At 33.6% G+C, this 17,142-nt stretch overlaps 1 protein-coding gene across 1 annotated transcript; it reads left to right on the top strand.

The window, feature by feature from the left end:
* The first annotated feature begins 957 nt into the window (after positions 1-957).
* Positions 958-3,447, top strand: LOC115878421 (activity-regulated cytoskeleton associated protein 1-like). Its single transcript, XM_030894935.1, has 2 exons — positions 958-1,012; positions 2,999-3,447. The coding sequence occupies exons 1-2, from the start codon at positions 958-960 to the stop codon at positions 3,445-3,447; spliced, it is 504 nt and encodes a 167-aa protein (XP_030750795.1).
* The last annotated feature ends 13,695 nt before the right edge of the window (positions 3,448-17,142 follow it).

Below are 17,142 nucleotides of genomic sequence, written 5' to 3'. Positions count from 1 at the left end.
TTTATTGGCCGAAAATGGGAGATGATATCGAAAATTATATTAATAACTGTGAGATTTGTCAGAAAAACAAATACGACAGACACCCTCCAGTAATTAAATTTAATTTAACACCAACACCTAACTATTTTAAAACCATTCGAACATATTCATATAGATCTTAGATTTAAGATCTCAAATGAAATTTATCTAACGATTATCGACACTTTTTCGAGATATGCACAAGCCTACTTGTTGCCACATCTCTCCGGAACCGCCGTAATAGAAAATCTCTTTAATTTTACTAGTCATCACGGGTTACCTCTAAAAATTACTGCCGATAACGGCACTGAATTTAAGAATAAAGATCTTGAAGACTTTTGCAAACTCTACAAAATCGAATTACATTATACCACCGCGAAAAATTCGAACTCAAATTCCCCGGTCGAAAGATTTCATTCGACTATTATCGAACATTATCGATGTTTAAAAGAACAAAATAATAATTTTACATCAGAACAACTTATGAAAAGAGCACTTCTAGGCTATAATAATTCAATACATTCCGTAACAAAGTTTACCCCGTTTGAAGTAATTAAAGGACACATAAACAACTTAAATCCGTTTGATTTAAACGATGATACCATCATTTCAAATTATATACAAAATTACAAAGAAAGTACCGATAAGCTCTATAAACAAATAGCTATAACTAATCGGGAAAAGAAAGAAAAAATCATAGAAAAGATCAATCAGAACAGGTCTGACCCACCTGATTTCGTTAAGACAGATACGGGTTATATTAAAACCAAATCTAGAAATAAAGATTTACCCAAATATAAAAAAGCAAACGTCATCAATCAAACTGATATTAAAATTCAGACAGATAAAGGAACTTATCATAAACAAAGCGCACGTAAACCAAAATGCAACAAAAAATCTTCGTTACAGGGTGACAATGCTGCCCAAAATCTTGACGGCATGGATGCTATTCCAGGTCCTTCAAACTCGATGCCACCAGGGAGAAGATCTCCAAGTGACAACACTTAATAATTTAATATTACCACGTAGGTTAGGAAACGCGAAATTAATTTACGCGAAACATACTTTTATACATTATATAGATTTAAGAGATATAATCGAACAATTTAAAATTATTGAACAGCAATTCTTTATTTTACAAAATTATTTAAAGAAAGAAAATAGCAGTAATCCTATGTCTTTTCATGGTATATCTGAGAATTTGTTATCTCGAACAGATGTTCTAATTAAAACAACTGTAAAAAAGGTGAACAGTCTCAGCCCACACATACGTAATAGGAGAGCACTTTTAAACTTTGTAGGTAAAGCGCAGAAATGGCTATTCGGCACTCTTGATGCCAATAACGGAGAAAGATACGATAAAATTATAAATAAATTAAATCAAAATCAAGAAAATATTATTAGGGAATTAAACTTACAAATTTCACTTTCAAAAAATTTAATTGATCATTATAATAACACTTTAACCACACTATATAATAACCAAAAAAGTTTAGAGTATGGCCTAAAAAGATTCCAAGAAAATGTAGGGATAAGTATAAATAATATTAATGATTTTATAAGTTTTCATTGGATTGCCAAAATATAATAACATTTTTGGACAATATTGAAGACGCCAATTATGTTCGCAAAATTAAACACTTTACACAATTCCATATTACCAAGTTTAGAGTTAGAGAAAATGATAAGGTACTCAAAAACGATCTATGACGTAAAACAAATTCCAAAATTTAATAACATTCTATCCTATTATCAAATTTTTCGGACACAAGTTACCTTCAGATTCGAAAGTAAAATTTGCAATACACGTACCAATAGTCGAAACTAAAACCTTAAGTTTTTACCATTTATACCCTATAATCCAAAATCACAAAGCTTTTATTCCAAAATATCCCTATTTGGCACAAGAAGATTCAACAAGTCAATTCGAAGAAGATGTTTGTCCATCCCTGGAAGACACATTCTACTGCACAGAAAATTTCCACCCACCAGATGAATGTACTCTTCAAATGATATCCAATCAATCATCCGAAAACTGCGACCTAGTCAACATTTACGTAAAAGAAGCCATCTCTGAACAAATCACAGAAAATCAAGTTTTAATAATCCCAATAAAGAAAGAAAAAATATTTTCCAGATGCAAAATTGATCAATTTCTCGAAATTAATAAACCAACTTTATTGCAAATTTCCGAAAATTGTCAAATAGAAATCAATAATAAAAAATATTTTAATAATCGACAAATCCGTAAAGGAAAACCTTTAATACTACCAGCCTTAAATTTCGAACAAATAACACAGAATAAATTACTTGAATCAATCAATATTAGTAAATTAAATTTTGAAAATATTTACGAAATAAGAAGTATGGCCAATCAATTGCAACCGATATTTCCAATACACGAATCAATCAATAATTCCTCATTGATTTTAATTTCTGTTTTTATTTTATTACTAATATTGGCATTGCTCCTGTTTTTCAAGAAGAAAGAAGTGATGTCTTTCATCAAGAAGTTTAAGAAACCACCATCCCCCAAAGAAGAATCAATCAATGACTCTTGCCATATCTTTTTATCTTAAGGAGGGAGGAGTTATGACAGTCGAAATACACTGATACACTTCTCACGGACGACATCCGCAGGACGCACCTGCACTTTTGCCTGGGAACCTACAATTCAGCAGTTTGCCATAAGAAGAGGTTTCTTCACAAATCAATGTAGATTTTAATTTTAGTTCTTGTCTAGCTATTGTACTTGTAACATTCAATTGCTGTTCCGTAAAATAAATTTAAGTTTATTCCAAAATTTGTGTTTTTTAAAAATACATCTTTCTGGGACTGAAACGTAACTCGCAGCAACAATTTGAAGCACTCTTATCACGCATCAGTAATTTGTCAACACAGCCGTTGGAAACAGGGAATTTCTCTTCATGTTCGTCGCGTTTTAACTGTAACAAATACTCTGACGTAAATGCTTTTATAGACGATATAGAAACCTTCAAAGACTGCTCAAGAGTGTCCGACGCGAACGCTCTGCGTGGTTTATCTATGCTACTCGATGATTTTGCCGCTACGTGGTGGTACGGAGTAAAAGACACTGTCGCAACATGGGAAACTGCTCTCGATCTTTTACGTTTAACTTTCGGTCCAAGAAAACTAGCATATCTTGTATGTCGGGAAATATTTTCAAATGAACAAGATATTAGAACACCTTCTGATGTATTTATCTGTCAATCACGTTCATTGCTTGCGCAACTTCCAGCCAATACCCTAACCGAGTCGACGCAGATTGATATGATTTATGGCTTGTTACATAAACGAATACGAGAAAAAGTACCTCGAGATAAAGTCCCTACTTTTAACGAATTACTTAAAGAATGTGGCATGGTAGAAGAAACGTTTGTTGATCATTTTGACATCAGGCCTTTATAACGCCACCTTGGGTGAAAAAGTTTATAATGAGAACTCAGATTCACCAGGTTCCGTTACAAATAGGTTCCAGCTAGCTCAGTAAATAATTAAGTAAAATATATATGCACAGAACAAGAGATATCAAAAGGGAGGTGTATGGAAAAAGTGTACTGATTGAAAAGTCCAAAATGTACTGGATTCGTTTAATAAATATTAAATTTAAAGTTAAAACAAATTGCCAAGATCTATCATAAAAATGTAGCAAATATTTAAATACGAAATAATGAAATATATATATATATATATATATATATATATATATATATATATATATATATATATATATATATATATATATATATATATATATATATATATATATATATATATATATATATATATATATATATATATATATATATATATATATATATATATATATATATATATACTAGTAAAAATGAACTATCCGTAAAATAAATTAAATCATGAATAGTATCACAAAATATTGTTGTGACTAAACTGTGAACAACCCCTGATGCGTATTTGTGATTATGATTAAGTCTATAAAGAATAAAATGAAATTTAAATGTAAAAAAATCCCCTGGTATACCAAGTTCACATACGATCGTATATTTAATGTAATAAATTTTAATCAATAAACGCAATAAAATAAGAGATGATTAAAGTCTTATCTGTCATCCAGTGATCGTTCCAGTCAGTCCATGAGAAAATCCAGATTGCCGGTCTTCAGTGTCACAGTGACATTCCTCGTCACAGTGGCATTCACGTCACAATGGCATTAGTTGCAGTACCAAATCCAGTACAAAAAATTGATAAAAATCTTAAGCTAAACCGTAATCATCACTAAGAGCCAAGGAACAAGAAAGAAGAAATAAGAAGAAAGAACCCTTTCCACCATGCGGACCTTCCAAGACAAGATGGCGTCTCAACGCATGTTACTCCATGGAAAAGGGTTCCTTAACTGTCCTCGTACTCATCCCAGTACGTCCACGCACCCATCTACAGCTCCTGTCCTCCAACCAACAAAGATATCCCTTTTCAAGGTTTTCCCTGGAATTCCAACTACACAGGCCAAGCTCAATTTCTTGCCAATCGGTCTTCTCGACCCTCAATGAATTCCAGGACCGTAATTCTACTGAACAATCCCAATATGGAACGGCGACCAGCCAAAATTTCACTAGAATTTCTTTTATTTTCGGCAGAGATCAGAAGGCTTCCCTTGCTTTCACCAAGATGGTTCAAAGTCGAAAAAGGACGCGTGTTTGCAAAATCCGCAAAAGACGCTGGACTCCAAGATACCAACCCAAAAAGTCTAACACAGGCAACCAGTAAAACAAAAAGACCCAAAATAAAATTCGATGTAAAATTTTATTTAATGCATACTGAGTTGAGTGAACATTTTATTACATCATAATAAAATTATAATAATCCCTATAAGAACATAATATCTTCGGAAAATTATTAATACAGTTTGCGATCATATATAAAAACGTTTAAAAAGATCGAAAATGTAATTTACAAGATCCATCTGTCAAACTTCAGCGACGGTGTCACACGATCAGCTGACAACAATTGAAACGTCAGTCTGTAAATTGTAATATAAACAAGATGAAATTTAGGGAAAAATCAACTATAATCAGGTAAAATCAATTGATTACACACAGGAAAAATACATAATAAAAATCTTTAACCCATATGTATATGGCAGACCCAACATTCCCACTTGTTGCGTTGAAAACAGACAAAAGATAATCACATCAAGTCTATGTTCAAGAATCCTCCGAAGAAATATGCCAAGAAAATTATCCTAACACAAGCATAAGTCTAAATAAAGAATTAGTAACCACTGTAGAAAGAAAGGTAGGTTTTTAAACAGACAAATTGATATTTTATTAATGAGGTTTTATATTACAGTTATCGGAGACAACTCCATCTCAAGAAATTGTTGTGGTGAAGAGATTTAATAGATAAGATATTATTAGAAGTTATATGTACAGTTAAGAAGTAAGCTAATTAAACGTTATTATTCAAGTTATTCAAGTAAGTTTAGTTTTATTCCTAAAAATAAGCAAAATAAGTAAAATAAGTTACGGTGAAATTTTAAACCGTAACACCTTCTAACGATAAACGTCCAAAATGTCGATTTTGCAAATATTTGGGACATACAGAAGACCAGTGCCAAAAGAAACAAGGTACTGCAAGTACATCAACAAAAACTTCGACTACGGCGCTTCCACCAAGTAATCCAGTGACATCTGTTTCAAATTCGACCTTGGAAACTCATCCCCCTCGAATATCAAACTAAGTGACATGTTACGGATACAACTGTCCAACTTGTTCCAACAGCGCAGCTTCTGTCAAATTCTGTGCTCTTGACAAACTAGAAGTTCCTGTTTACCCTCAGTCACGTCTTATTTTGCCTATAAACATACTAGGAATGAATGGTCAAGGATTGATTGACACAGCCGCCAAGCACAGCGTTGCCAGTTCCTCATTATACGAAGCATTAAGGAAACACAACGTTCCATTTACAAAAAAAAACAGAAGTACGATCAAACTTGCAGATGGTACCGTGAAAGAACAGGAAGTAAAACTTCTGAGAGTTGATGTTTTACTAGGAAGTCGTTATATACCAACAACACACACACACACACATTTATGACTCTACTCAATGCTGATAAAACCTTACTAGGCATAGATTTCCTTCGAAGTGCTAACCGTGTTTTGGACATCGGACAGCAAAATTTGAGTTTTGCAGACGATACTTTGACTAAGTATCCCTTGGTATATGAAGATGGCCACAAAATTTCCAACATAGAAGTACTTTCCGTTTCAATTTTGAGATCAGATGAAACCATGTTATCCAGTGAAGAACATAAGCAGTTATCAGACCTTCTTGAAGCCAACCAGGATATTTTCGCTCTAGAGGGAGAACCAACTCCTTATGCTGGACACTATATTGATACCAAGTCACACGCACCAATTTCAGTACCACCGTACCGAATGACGCCCGGGAATAATGAAAAATTACCAAGTATACGATTTTCCATGAATAGTGCCAAGTGTCAAACAACCGGTTTCAGTGCTGCTTACCTCAACTTTGCAAGAGAAATGCGAAATCCGGATAAAGTACAGAATGATCCATGGCCTGTTATGGAAAATGAGAATTTTATCCCAGAAATAACACCTTACCTGCAAGGAATGTTTACAACGATTATAGAAGCTAATGGCCAGCATGAAAAATGTCAAGATCGTCAAAAGAAGTATGCCGATAACTCACGATCGACACCGCCTACTTTTGATGTTGGAGACAAGGTGCTTGTGACGCTACATACGAAGAGTAGTCACAGTAAACAGAGTACTACTAAATTTGATCCAAAAAGGGACGGACCCTATGTTATAACTAGACAGGTTTCGCCCGTCTCTTATGAAATTGCCAACAGTGATACTCCAGGACAACCTCTAGGCATATATCACTGTAGCAACCTATTCAAGTATCGTGGAGATGACGCTACAGAACCTAAAGTTCCTATCAGAAGAAGAGGCCGCCCGAAGTAAACCAACCACACTAGTGCTGGTCCCTCGACATCTCAATGTCCACGGAACCAGAGGGGGAGACTGTAACAATATTTTACGGTCGCTACCGGTATAGTGGTCTGCCGCGTCCAGTTTGGCTGAACCATCGTAGGCCATCGCCGAAGACGACCCTCAGCGCCGTCGTAAGGGTACGAACATGGTGGAGGCAGGTTTCTGCTTTCCGGCAACCAGCGCCGTCTCTGGGGACCTATTCTTGACCACATATCGCTCACATCTCGCATCTCCGAAAAAGCCATATAACAATACACGTGATGCGTAACTTTGCGTATATGCCGTGTATTGTTATATGGCTTTTTCGGAGATGCGAGCAGGGTTCGGAAGTAGTTAATTAAGAGGAAATTTACCTGATTAACTAACCTAACCTAACCTAACCATATCCAAACGCCGCTCCCGCCGCGCCGGCCCCGCACATAGGGGTATTTGGTCTATAAATCTGGCCAAAAGTGAAATATTTTTATTTTCATTTTTTATCTTAACTGAATACAAATCTATAAATACTAAATGTAAGCGCGTTTATTAGCTTTTTTTAAGTCGTAAGTTGACTATCAAATAAATAATATATTTCAATTATAAGTATGAATTATCTTGAGTGTATTCTGAAAATTTCTATGATTATAAATAGTGGAATTGTTTGTAGTGCTTTTTTTGCAAATTGTTTATAATAACTGTCATGATGGATACAGAGCCAGCTGGAAAGTCCTGTTTTATGCCATATTTTTATTTTGAAACGTTTCCTTCTATTCTATTTCTTTATAATGTTTCATATTTAAAAAATCAGAGGCATTTTTATAAGGTGTAAGACTATTCGGCAATATTCCGCATGGAAATTAGTATCCGTTCAGTGCTTAAAGTCTCCAGCTTTGGAATATGTACAAAAATCTTGCCAATATTTGCCACTGCCAAAAAAAACATTGATTTAAATAGATTCTTAAACGAAATAGTCTTTACCCTATAACACCCATCCTCGCTCAAATATCGTCTATAATATACAAATTACTTTCTTGTTCTAGCATCCTCATCCAATTGCTTGGTTTTGCACAGAATGGCCCTATTTGATCGGTGGAAAGGGTTTCAGAGTAGAGGAAAAAATGTTGTGTAGGAAAAACAAAATGGGATTCCATATTAGCACCCTCTCTAATAATTAATATTACTAGCAAAAAGCAAAAAATCATAAAACATAATTTTGGCCAACTTTTAGTTCTTAATACCCTCTGTGCGCCGTCGGCGCCTGCAAAAGCAGAAATAAATAAATTTTCGTTCCGGTAAAAGCGAGAACGCCGATGAACGCTGGTTGACGGCTCCTACCTGCTTTCACTGTGAACTAGCCGATTTGATAACACGCTTTAATTTTTCAAGGTTATAAGCGCGAGGCGGCGCGGCGCGGCGCTACTATGTAACCATATACAGGGTGTCCCAGAAATACGTGCAAGTATTTTAACTTAACTGGTAGTATAGTTCAACTCCAGAAACACGCCTATGAGGGTTTTTTCTAAATATTTTTTTTTGAAAATTCGGAATTTTTTGAAAATATATTTGGAATTTTTTTGCAATTCTTTTTAGTTTTTATTTAAAAAAAAATAATTTCTTGATAATATGGCAACATGGGTAGTAGATTAAATTTATAAGAAAGAAAATCCAGAAAAGATCCAGTGGTTCTCAAACAAATCTGGAAGTATTGGAAAGAATATGTAAGGACCAAGAACTATTGACTACAATAAAACGACGGAAAGCAGCATATTTTGGTCATATTTTTCGAAATAACAAATATAGTTTCCTACAGCTGATCGTTGAGGGAAAGATTGAAGGACGACGAGGCATCGGGCGTAAACGGTTTTCCTGCTTGCGGAATTTGCGCCAGTGGTGGAGGAGAGTCAAGTTCAATTATCCGTTTGGCTCAAGACAGGGAGGAATTCCGATTGATGGTCGCCAACCTCCGATGAGGAGAAGGCACATGAAGAAGGTTCTCAAAATTTTAGCAAAAAATCATTTTTTTTTTGAAATTTTCAAAGTAAAATAACTCCGTTATTTTGGACTTATTTGAAAAACGATAGATTTGAAAATATGTTTCTTTTATCGAGATCTACCACCCTTTAAAATACTTGCACTTATTTCTGGGATACCCTGTTTACAACAATACACGTGATGCATATACGCAAAGTTGCGAACGATGTCAAGAAGTCAAGAATAGGTACCCAGATTGGCGCTGGCTACCAGAAAGCGGCAAACCTGCTTGCACTGTGTTCGCACACTAACGGTCAAGAAGTGGGAGATGCGCGCGAATGGAATTCGCGCCTACGTACCAAAAAGAGAAGTGTCTAGCCCTAGCAGTGTCAACTATTAAGCTTGACCAATCAGGTTGGTTAGCGTGGTTATTTGAAGGGTGTTAATTCATTTGTGTTTGTCAAAAACTCTAACGTGATTGATCGGGCTTAATAGTTGCCTGCTAGGGCTAGACGCAAGTGCCAAAAAGCTGCATAGCGACAAGAGAAGTGAACGAAGCGGCGTCCGTTTAACTTTGAAAGACTCTCTGCTCAATGTATAACCCGTTATTATTTCTTAATAGATAATTGATTAATTACATTTATGTATTTTAATTTCACTTCCTATCATAGTGTATACTAATAGTTTCAGTGAGTAATTAATAAAAATTTAAAAATAAATGAACAAAATAACACAAATCTTCGAGAATTGATTATTTTTATGCGGAAAATTAGGATATTCTTATTATTGAAGGTAACAAATATTAAAAATTACATTATTCATTGAATCCGTAGGCAAGTGTGAAGGGGATTGGCTAGATTCATTATTATAACGTATGATCGAAAAGAAACGGCGTCCAGTTGGCTTGTAAATGACTGTCGATGACATTCCTCTCAGTCTTTTTTCGATGTCATTTTATATAGTTTTTGTGCCATTTTATATGTAGAATTATATGGGGAATGTCATCGATTGTCATTTCCAAACAAACAGAATGCCGTTGTTTTTCGATCATACGGTATATATGTATATACACGTTTTAAACATATATATTTACATTATTTTTATTTAATTGTAAGTACATTATACACACGCATTATACACACGTTAATAAATAAATAATTGTCTTGATGATCATTTCACTGACGGCCGTATTCATAGTCGAGCACCAGCCGCCCGCCGAAAAGAAGCGCTCGCCGAAGATTTCTTCGGCGAGCGCTTCGATATCGGGAGAGAAAAAAAGCTCTTTCATAGTCAGCCGCCAGCGAACTGCTGGCTGGCGAAAATGACGGCGCGTCGCCAACAAAATTTCACTTCGGGTGGGTTTTAACAACAGGGAACATGTCATAATAAAAAGGATATTAAGTTAATAATTTACATAATGGGGAATTCCATAGGTCTGTTCGGTTTTATTTGAAAGTTTTATAGATTCGTTTTTATTACGTTTATAAATTTTTATAGACCTTAACCTTAACCTATTGGTGCTGTGTTAAGGATTTTAAAATTATTTTAAAGGAAAATATGACCAGAGTAGAAGTAATTTATATTTTTAAATTGGCTATATTTTTGTTTTGTGTAGATGACTGATGTTTGATGAATTTGGTATATTTTTTCCAGTTTGTGTAAATTACCAAGAGAATTAATGCAATAAACGTAAAAACAATAGGAAAAATAAAAAATCATTAACATAACAAAAACAACACGATAAAACATTTAAGTGGTCAAATAGACGGACGGAATTCATATGCCTCAAATGTAATGAATAATGGCCTCAAAAATACGAATGTCATCGTTCTCGTTAATCGTCACAATATTATAAATATCAATTAATTCAGTTTGCTTGGTGCTTCTTTCAACTAGAGAAATAAACCAGACTAAACTGGCGGGCCGCCCGGAGATGGTAAGGACATGCTCCAGTCGCCGGCCGAAAATCACCGGATGGGGTTTAAACTGCGCAAGTGTTCTTCGCCTGGAAATCGACTATGAAACTATGGAGTGTAGAGGTAAGGAGAAATAACTCCGTCCATTAAAAAATGGTCAAAAAAAGGGAAGAATTAGGATGGCGCTGCTGTAGCAAGATTCTAAAATTTAAGACATGCGCCGAACATTTTAGAACAGATGATTCAAGACATAAATATTTGACGTGAAGCAAACGCGAAGCCGCGGGTTTAAAAAAAAATATAATTTTATTTTCATGTTGCATGAAATAAATTACAGATTTTTATTCAGCAGCAATAGACTAGGCCCTTTTTTATTGTTTCTCATAAGTTATTTCGCAAATGTCATTCAAGACGACGAAAAAAATATTCTTATCGTTTTAGCTTAAAATTAATGGTAATTATAATTAAGACAAATTTTATTTAAAGTAATAATTGGTGATGGGTTTAAAATAAATATAATGCAGCTTTAAAATAACTTCATACCTACATTGATTTAGTATAAAAGTAAGTCAGTATGTGGTTTTATTATCGATTATTCAGATATCAGAGCCTCTTTTATTGTTTCTCATAAGTTATTTCGTAAATCTCATTCAAGATGAAAAAGCTTTAGTTTAAAATTAATGTTAATTATAATTAGGAGAAAACTTTATTAAAAGTTTAATTGATGATATGGGATTTAAATAAATATAATGCAGGTCAAAAATAACGTAACACATTTTATTTAGTATAAAAATTAAGCCAATATAATATAATTTTATACTGTACAAGTATTTATTTACGTTTTGCCATCGTAGTTGCCATTCATTCAGAATAGTGGATTTTAAATGTTCGATAGTCGGATGACTTAACTACCTTAATATCAACTACTTCTAGACAAGAATCGTGTGCAGTATTATCTTCTTTTTCACTCCCAGCTATTCCAACATGGCTTGGGACGTGAAATAATAATATAATTTTATAGCCCTTCCAGATGCTCATGTCTTCCTTCAATAGAATCGTTGTTCACACATGTTCACCCAATAGAATCGTTCTCGCAGCTTCCTCCCAAGTTGGTAGTTGCTATTCATTCAGAATAGTGTATTTTAAATATATTTGGTAGTCGGATGGTTTAACTATCGTAACTATAACTACTTTTAATAATTCTTTTTCTCAATTCTTTGCACTATAATTTGCATCCTACGTATTGTAATATTTTCCTTTGAATTTAGTTTCCTATTGTTCCATGGCTTGAGACGTAATGTTATAGCCCTTCCAGATCCTCATGTATATGTCCCTTTTCCTTGTAGTCCACCCAATAGAACCTTTCTCTTAGCTTCCTCTCAAGTTGATAGTTGCCATTCATTAAAATAGTGGATTTTAAACATGTTTTGTACTCGGATGGTTTAACTACTGTAATATCATAAATAAATTGTATACCAACACATAATGGCCAAACTTCAACAGACTTTAATATTCATAAACCTCATCAGAAGAAAATATTTTTTGATCCAAAGTTTCTTTTTCGTTATTAGAATAAATTACCTGCAATTTATTAATTCATTACAACATTGAATAAAAGATGCAAAGTGTTTATACATACTATAATAGATAAATCTTCATTTTAAATTATGTGATAGATCTGCTTGCTTGTAGGATCTAGACTCATAAACTCAATAATTTCTTTTTTTGATATAACCAATAAAGTGGTAATGCTGAAATTTTGTTTTTGATTTGAGCAGTAGGGTCCATTATTTCCATTATTTGATGCTGTTATTGCTCTACAAAATGTTGATCTTTATCAAGGGATGTTTATGTGTATAATATTATTATTTATGTGTATAATAATACTGTATGATCGAAAAAACACGGCGTCCAGTTGGCTTGGAAATGAACATCTCGATGACATTCTCCATATCATTTTACATATAAAATGACAGCAATCTTCATCTCATAGGCATCGCTGACGCTGTTTTTTATTCGATCAAATTGTACTTACATGTATAATATTCATTTAATGGTTCCTGTTTTCGTTGCTGGTGTTCATATTTTGGGTTTTTATTGTGTTGTTGCTCTACCAAATGTTAATTAAATAGAATGGTTATTAATTAGTTAATATTTATGTGTATAACATTACTCTTTCTGTGTATAATAATACCGTATGATCGAATAAAAACGGCGTCAGCGATGGCTATAAAATGAAGATCGCTGTCATTTTATATGTAAATTTATATAGGAAATGCCATCGATCGTCATTTCCAAGCCAACTGGACGCCGTGTTTATTCGATCATACGGTACTTATGTGTATAATATTCATTTAATGGTGCCTCTCTTGCTTGTTGCTGTTGTTGCAATTCAGAATTTAAATTAACCTGAGGCAGTAGGTAGAGCTTCATCCTCCAATATTTTCCTATGTAAATACTGAAGTAGACAGTATTTCTGATGACAATTTTATCACAAACTTTAACATCTTGTTCTTTAAAATGAAACTGCCATACCTTATCTGTAGATTTCAAAGCAATATCTCAATGCTTTTGACCATCACTGTAATCTAATTCTTGTCTGAAAATCAGTACCTAATATTATCCTGATGATTTTGATTTTTGATAGATTAAAATACAGCACTTACAGTTAACTATATTTCTTGAAAGTACCTACAATTTTATGTATTTCCTACTTTTACTTGTTTAAAAAAATGCCAACATTTTGTGCATGTCTGTCAAACTTTAAAATCATTAAAAATAAATTTTATTTAGGTTGTAACTTTATAAAAAGATTGTAAAATATACTTTGTAACATGTATGTCAATAATCTTACGAAAAATGTTTACTACACTTTTGATTGACTCTAATTTTTACATATAATACAAATAATACAATACTGAATTATATTATGTATTTTACATACCGTAGGCTTTGCCTTTGCTCTTTATTTTTCCATCACCTATTCAATCAGCTTCGCACCACACACACTTTAACCATTGTTAAATAATAAATAAAGCACAAAATATTGATAAACAATAATTATTTTATATTCAAAAACTCTGTCTGAAAAATAAAAACAAAATTTTTTTGGGTAATGTTTGGTTATATTTATTTTTATTCTCTTATCTATGGTTACTTTTCATTTTTTAGAATCATGCGTTTTTAGCGCCACTGTGGTTATTTGGCGAACCCTTATTCTTCCCATTTTGTGACCACTTTTTCAATAAAAGTCCCGTAAGAGTTATTTCTCCTTACCTCTACACTCCATATATGAAACGGAAAAAAAATGCTTATACAACCGCCCGCCGGCGAGAGAGCGGTTACTCTATATGACGGATGTGCGCACGCGTTACTCGGAGAGCGCTCGACTCTGAAATAAGAACGAAGAATTTCGGGAAAGCTCCCGCCAGCGGGAGGCTGGCGATCGACTATGAATACGGCCGTGAGACTGTAAAATAAATTTTGCATTATCGACTTAGATATTCTAATATTATAGCCGGTGAGACTATAAAATACAAAATTATATATACATTACTCAAAAATAAACGATATATTAGTTAACGTCTTTTTAAATATTTTGTATCGTCTAGGTACAAGCTAATTTCTGATGCTACACCATTGGAGAATTTCGGGTGGTGACAAGTGGCCTCACTTTCAGCTGCCGTCTTACCTGTCCCCTCTCTTTCCTTGTCTAAGCCTATAACATTGACCAAAAAAGTATATATTTTATTAGTATTATTAATTTTGTAGTATTAAATCCCAATAAAACCGTTTCTGCATGAACATAACGCTTTTATTACATTATTATCAGATCTTTTTTCATATAATAAACAATTAAATAAATATTGCAACGTGTTTCGGTCTCGTTCTCGGCTGAGAATTTCTTTTTCTCTCGCTCTCGGCCGAGACTAAAAATCCTGGTTCGGTCGGACCTTAATACCTTATATATTCCCAGGACAATCATTCAGGTCCGAAACGACATCAAATCCTACAAACAAAACAGAATACACGTAGAATGTACGCTGTCGTCCGGCTAAATTTATTTATCTCAATAATGCCATTGCAACTTGTCTCTATCCGTACCTTTGCTCCGTAACTTTGCTTGCATTGTTCCGTTTTAAAATCCAGGGGCATCTGGATAACGTTCTATGCCGTCTCTGTCCATTTGCATAATGAATGTTTACAAGGCCCTCCTTTCGACTTGGAGTTGTAAATTAATTAGCTATGATATATCTACGTCCTAATAAAGTTATTGCTGGTATACACGACCCGCATAACATCACAAGTTTATCTTGGAAAGTGGAATTGTACCTGCATCGGAATTTCATAAAAGTTAATTTATACATCGTAGTTAGTTATTTAGTATCGTAGTTTAAAGACATTTCTTTAATAGTTTTCATTAGCAAGTAGCTTAATGCTTGCGACAAAATCTAGTAATTTTGTTATGTATAAAATAAAAGGTATATTTTTTAGTCACGGTGGCCAACTAAAGTATAATACGATCGAAAATGAAAAACCGCCGAAGGGGAATGCAATCGACTGTCATTTGCAAGGCAAGTTGTTTCGATCATAATGAATATTTAACGAATTTATATCTTTCTTCTGAGTTGTAGTAATGAAATAATATTATATACTAGGTGCGTCTTAAAAGTGGCTCACCCCTGTAACTTTTTGATTTTTTTTAATAAAAGAAAACGGAATTTGGTGTGTTAGTATATGACATGAAATAGCATTGATTCATGAACTCAATTGTTTTTGGTCACTTCCGTTTTTCACCGGAAATGAGTACAACTTTTGATTTTTAAATGGCATATACAGGGTGTCATTGAAATAGTTTAAAAAAATCGGGGGGTGATAGTACTCCTAAAAATAGTAAAAAAAGTCCCTATAAGTATAGGGCGGAAAATGCATATTAAGGGAGTTAAGGACACTGAAAGGGTGAATTTAAAAAACGGTTGTTTAGAAATTGAAGGCTTAAAAAACGAGATAAAATTTCGAAAAAAAATCCTCTGCCATAAATTTTGGCCCTAAATCAAATGGTGATACTTAAAAATTATTTGGAAAAGCGGAAAGGGTAGTTTTTGCAAGGGGGGGGGTTGTTTCGTCAATAACTTTTTTGAGGTTATTTTTTTTGCAACGTGGGTTCATTTTTTGAAAACTACATACTTTTTCCTACAAAAAAGGTACTCTTGTTGCACATCGCCCAGAGCGATGGTTTTCGAGAAAATTGAAGGAAAAGAGTTCGCTCTGATGGGTACCTAACTGGTTAATCAACATAAACTTATGAAAGTTATGGCGGTTCAAAAGTAACCAAGTAATTATCAAATAATTAATTGAAAAATAAAAATTTCATGATTTTTAAAACATCTTATTGCTTTAAAAAACGAAATAATCCAATTACCAAAATTCCTTATTAAAATAACGCATTCCTTAATTCATTCATAGTAAATGTTCAAAGTGACCACCATTCAATTCAATGCAGATATCTGATCTTCTTCTCCACCATCTGCGTACCCTGTGGAATATTCTTGGTGTTGTCCGAACTTGATAGGAACAGTCAATAATGCGTTGCCGTAGTTGCTCTTCAGTATTCTGAGTAAACCAAATTTTTTTAAAACCAAAAAAGTTTATTTCGTTTTTAAATCAATAAGATGTTTTAAATATCATGAAATTTATGATTTTCCAATTAATTATTTAATAACTACATGGTTACTTTTGAACCGCCATAACTTTCATAAATTTATATTGATTAACCAGTTAGCAACCCATCAGGGCAAACTCTTTGTATTAAATTTTCTCGAAAACTATCGCTCTGGGCGATGTGCAACAAGAATAAGTACCTTTTTTGTAGGAAAAAGTACGTAGTTTTCAAAAAATAAACCCACGTTGCAAAAAAAGTAACCTCAAAAAAGTTATTCGCGAAACAACCCCCTACCCTTGCAAAAACTACCCTTTCCGCGTTTCCAAATAATATTTCAGTATCATCGTTTGATTTAGCGTCAAAATTAGTGGCAGAGGATTTTTTTATCTCGTTTTTTAAGCCTACAATTGCAAAACAACCGTTTTTTAAATTCACCCTTTCAGTGCCCCTAACTCGCTTAATATGCATTTTCCACCCTATACTTATAGGAACTTTTTTACTATATATATATATCACTATATATAATATCACCCCCAATTTTTTACACTATTTCAATGACACCCTGTATGTATATTA

Source organism: Sitophilus oryzae, unplaced genomic scaffold (genome assembly GCF_002938485.1).
Source record: "Sitophilus oryzae breed Bouriz unplaced genomic scaffold, Soryzae_2.0 scaffold_1509_pilon_pilon, whole genome shotgun sequence".
NCBI lineage: Eukaryota > Metazoa > Arthropoda > Insecta > Coleoptera > Curculionidae > Sitophilus > Sitophilus oryzae.
The sequence above is the reverse complement of the archived record's forward strand: the minus strand, read 5'-3'. Positions and strand labels throughout refer to the sequence as shown.

Coding starts and splice junctions, on each gene's coding strand:
- LOC115878421 (XM_030894935.1), top strand. CDS start 958: ATGGATGCTATTCCAGGTCCTTCAAACTCGATGCCACCAGGGAGAAGA. Junction 1,013..2,998: donor ACCAGGGAGAAGATCTCCAA/GTGACAACACTT, acceptor ATGCTTTTATAG/ACGATATAGAAACCTTCAAA.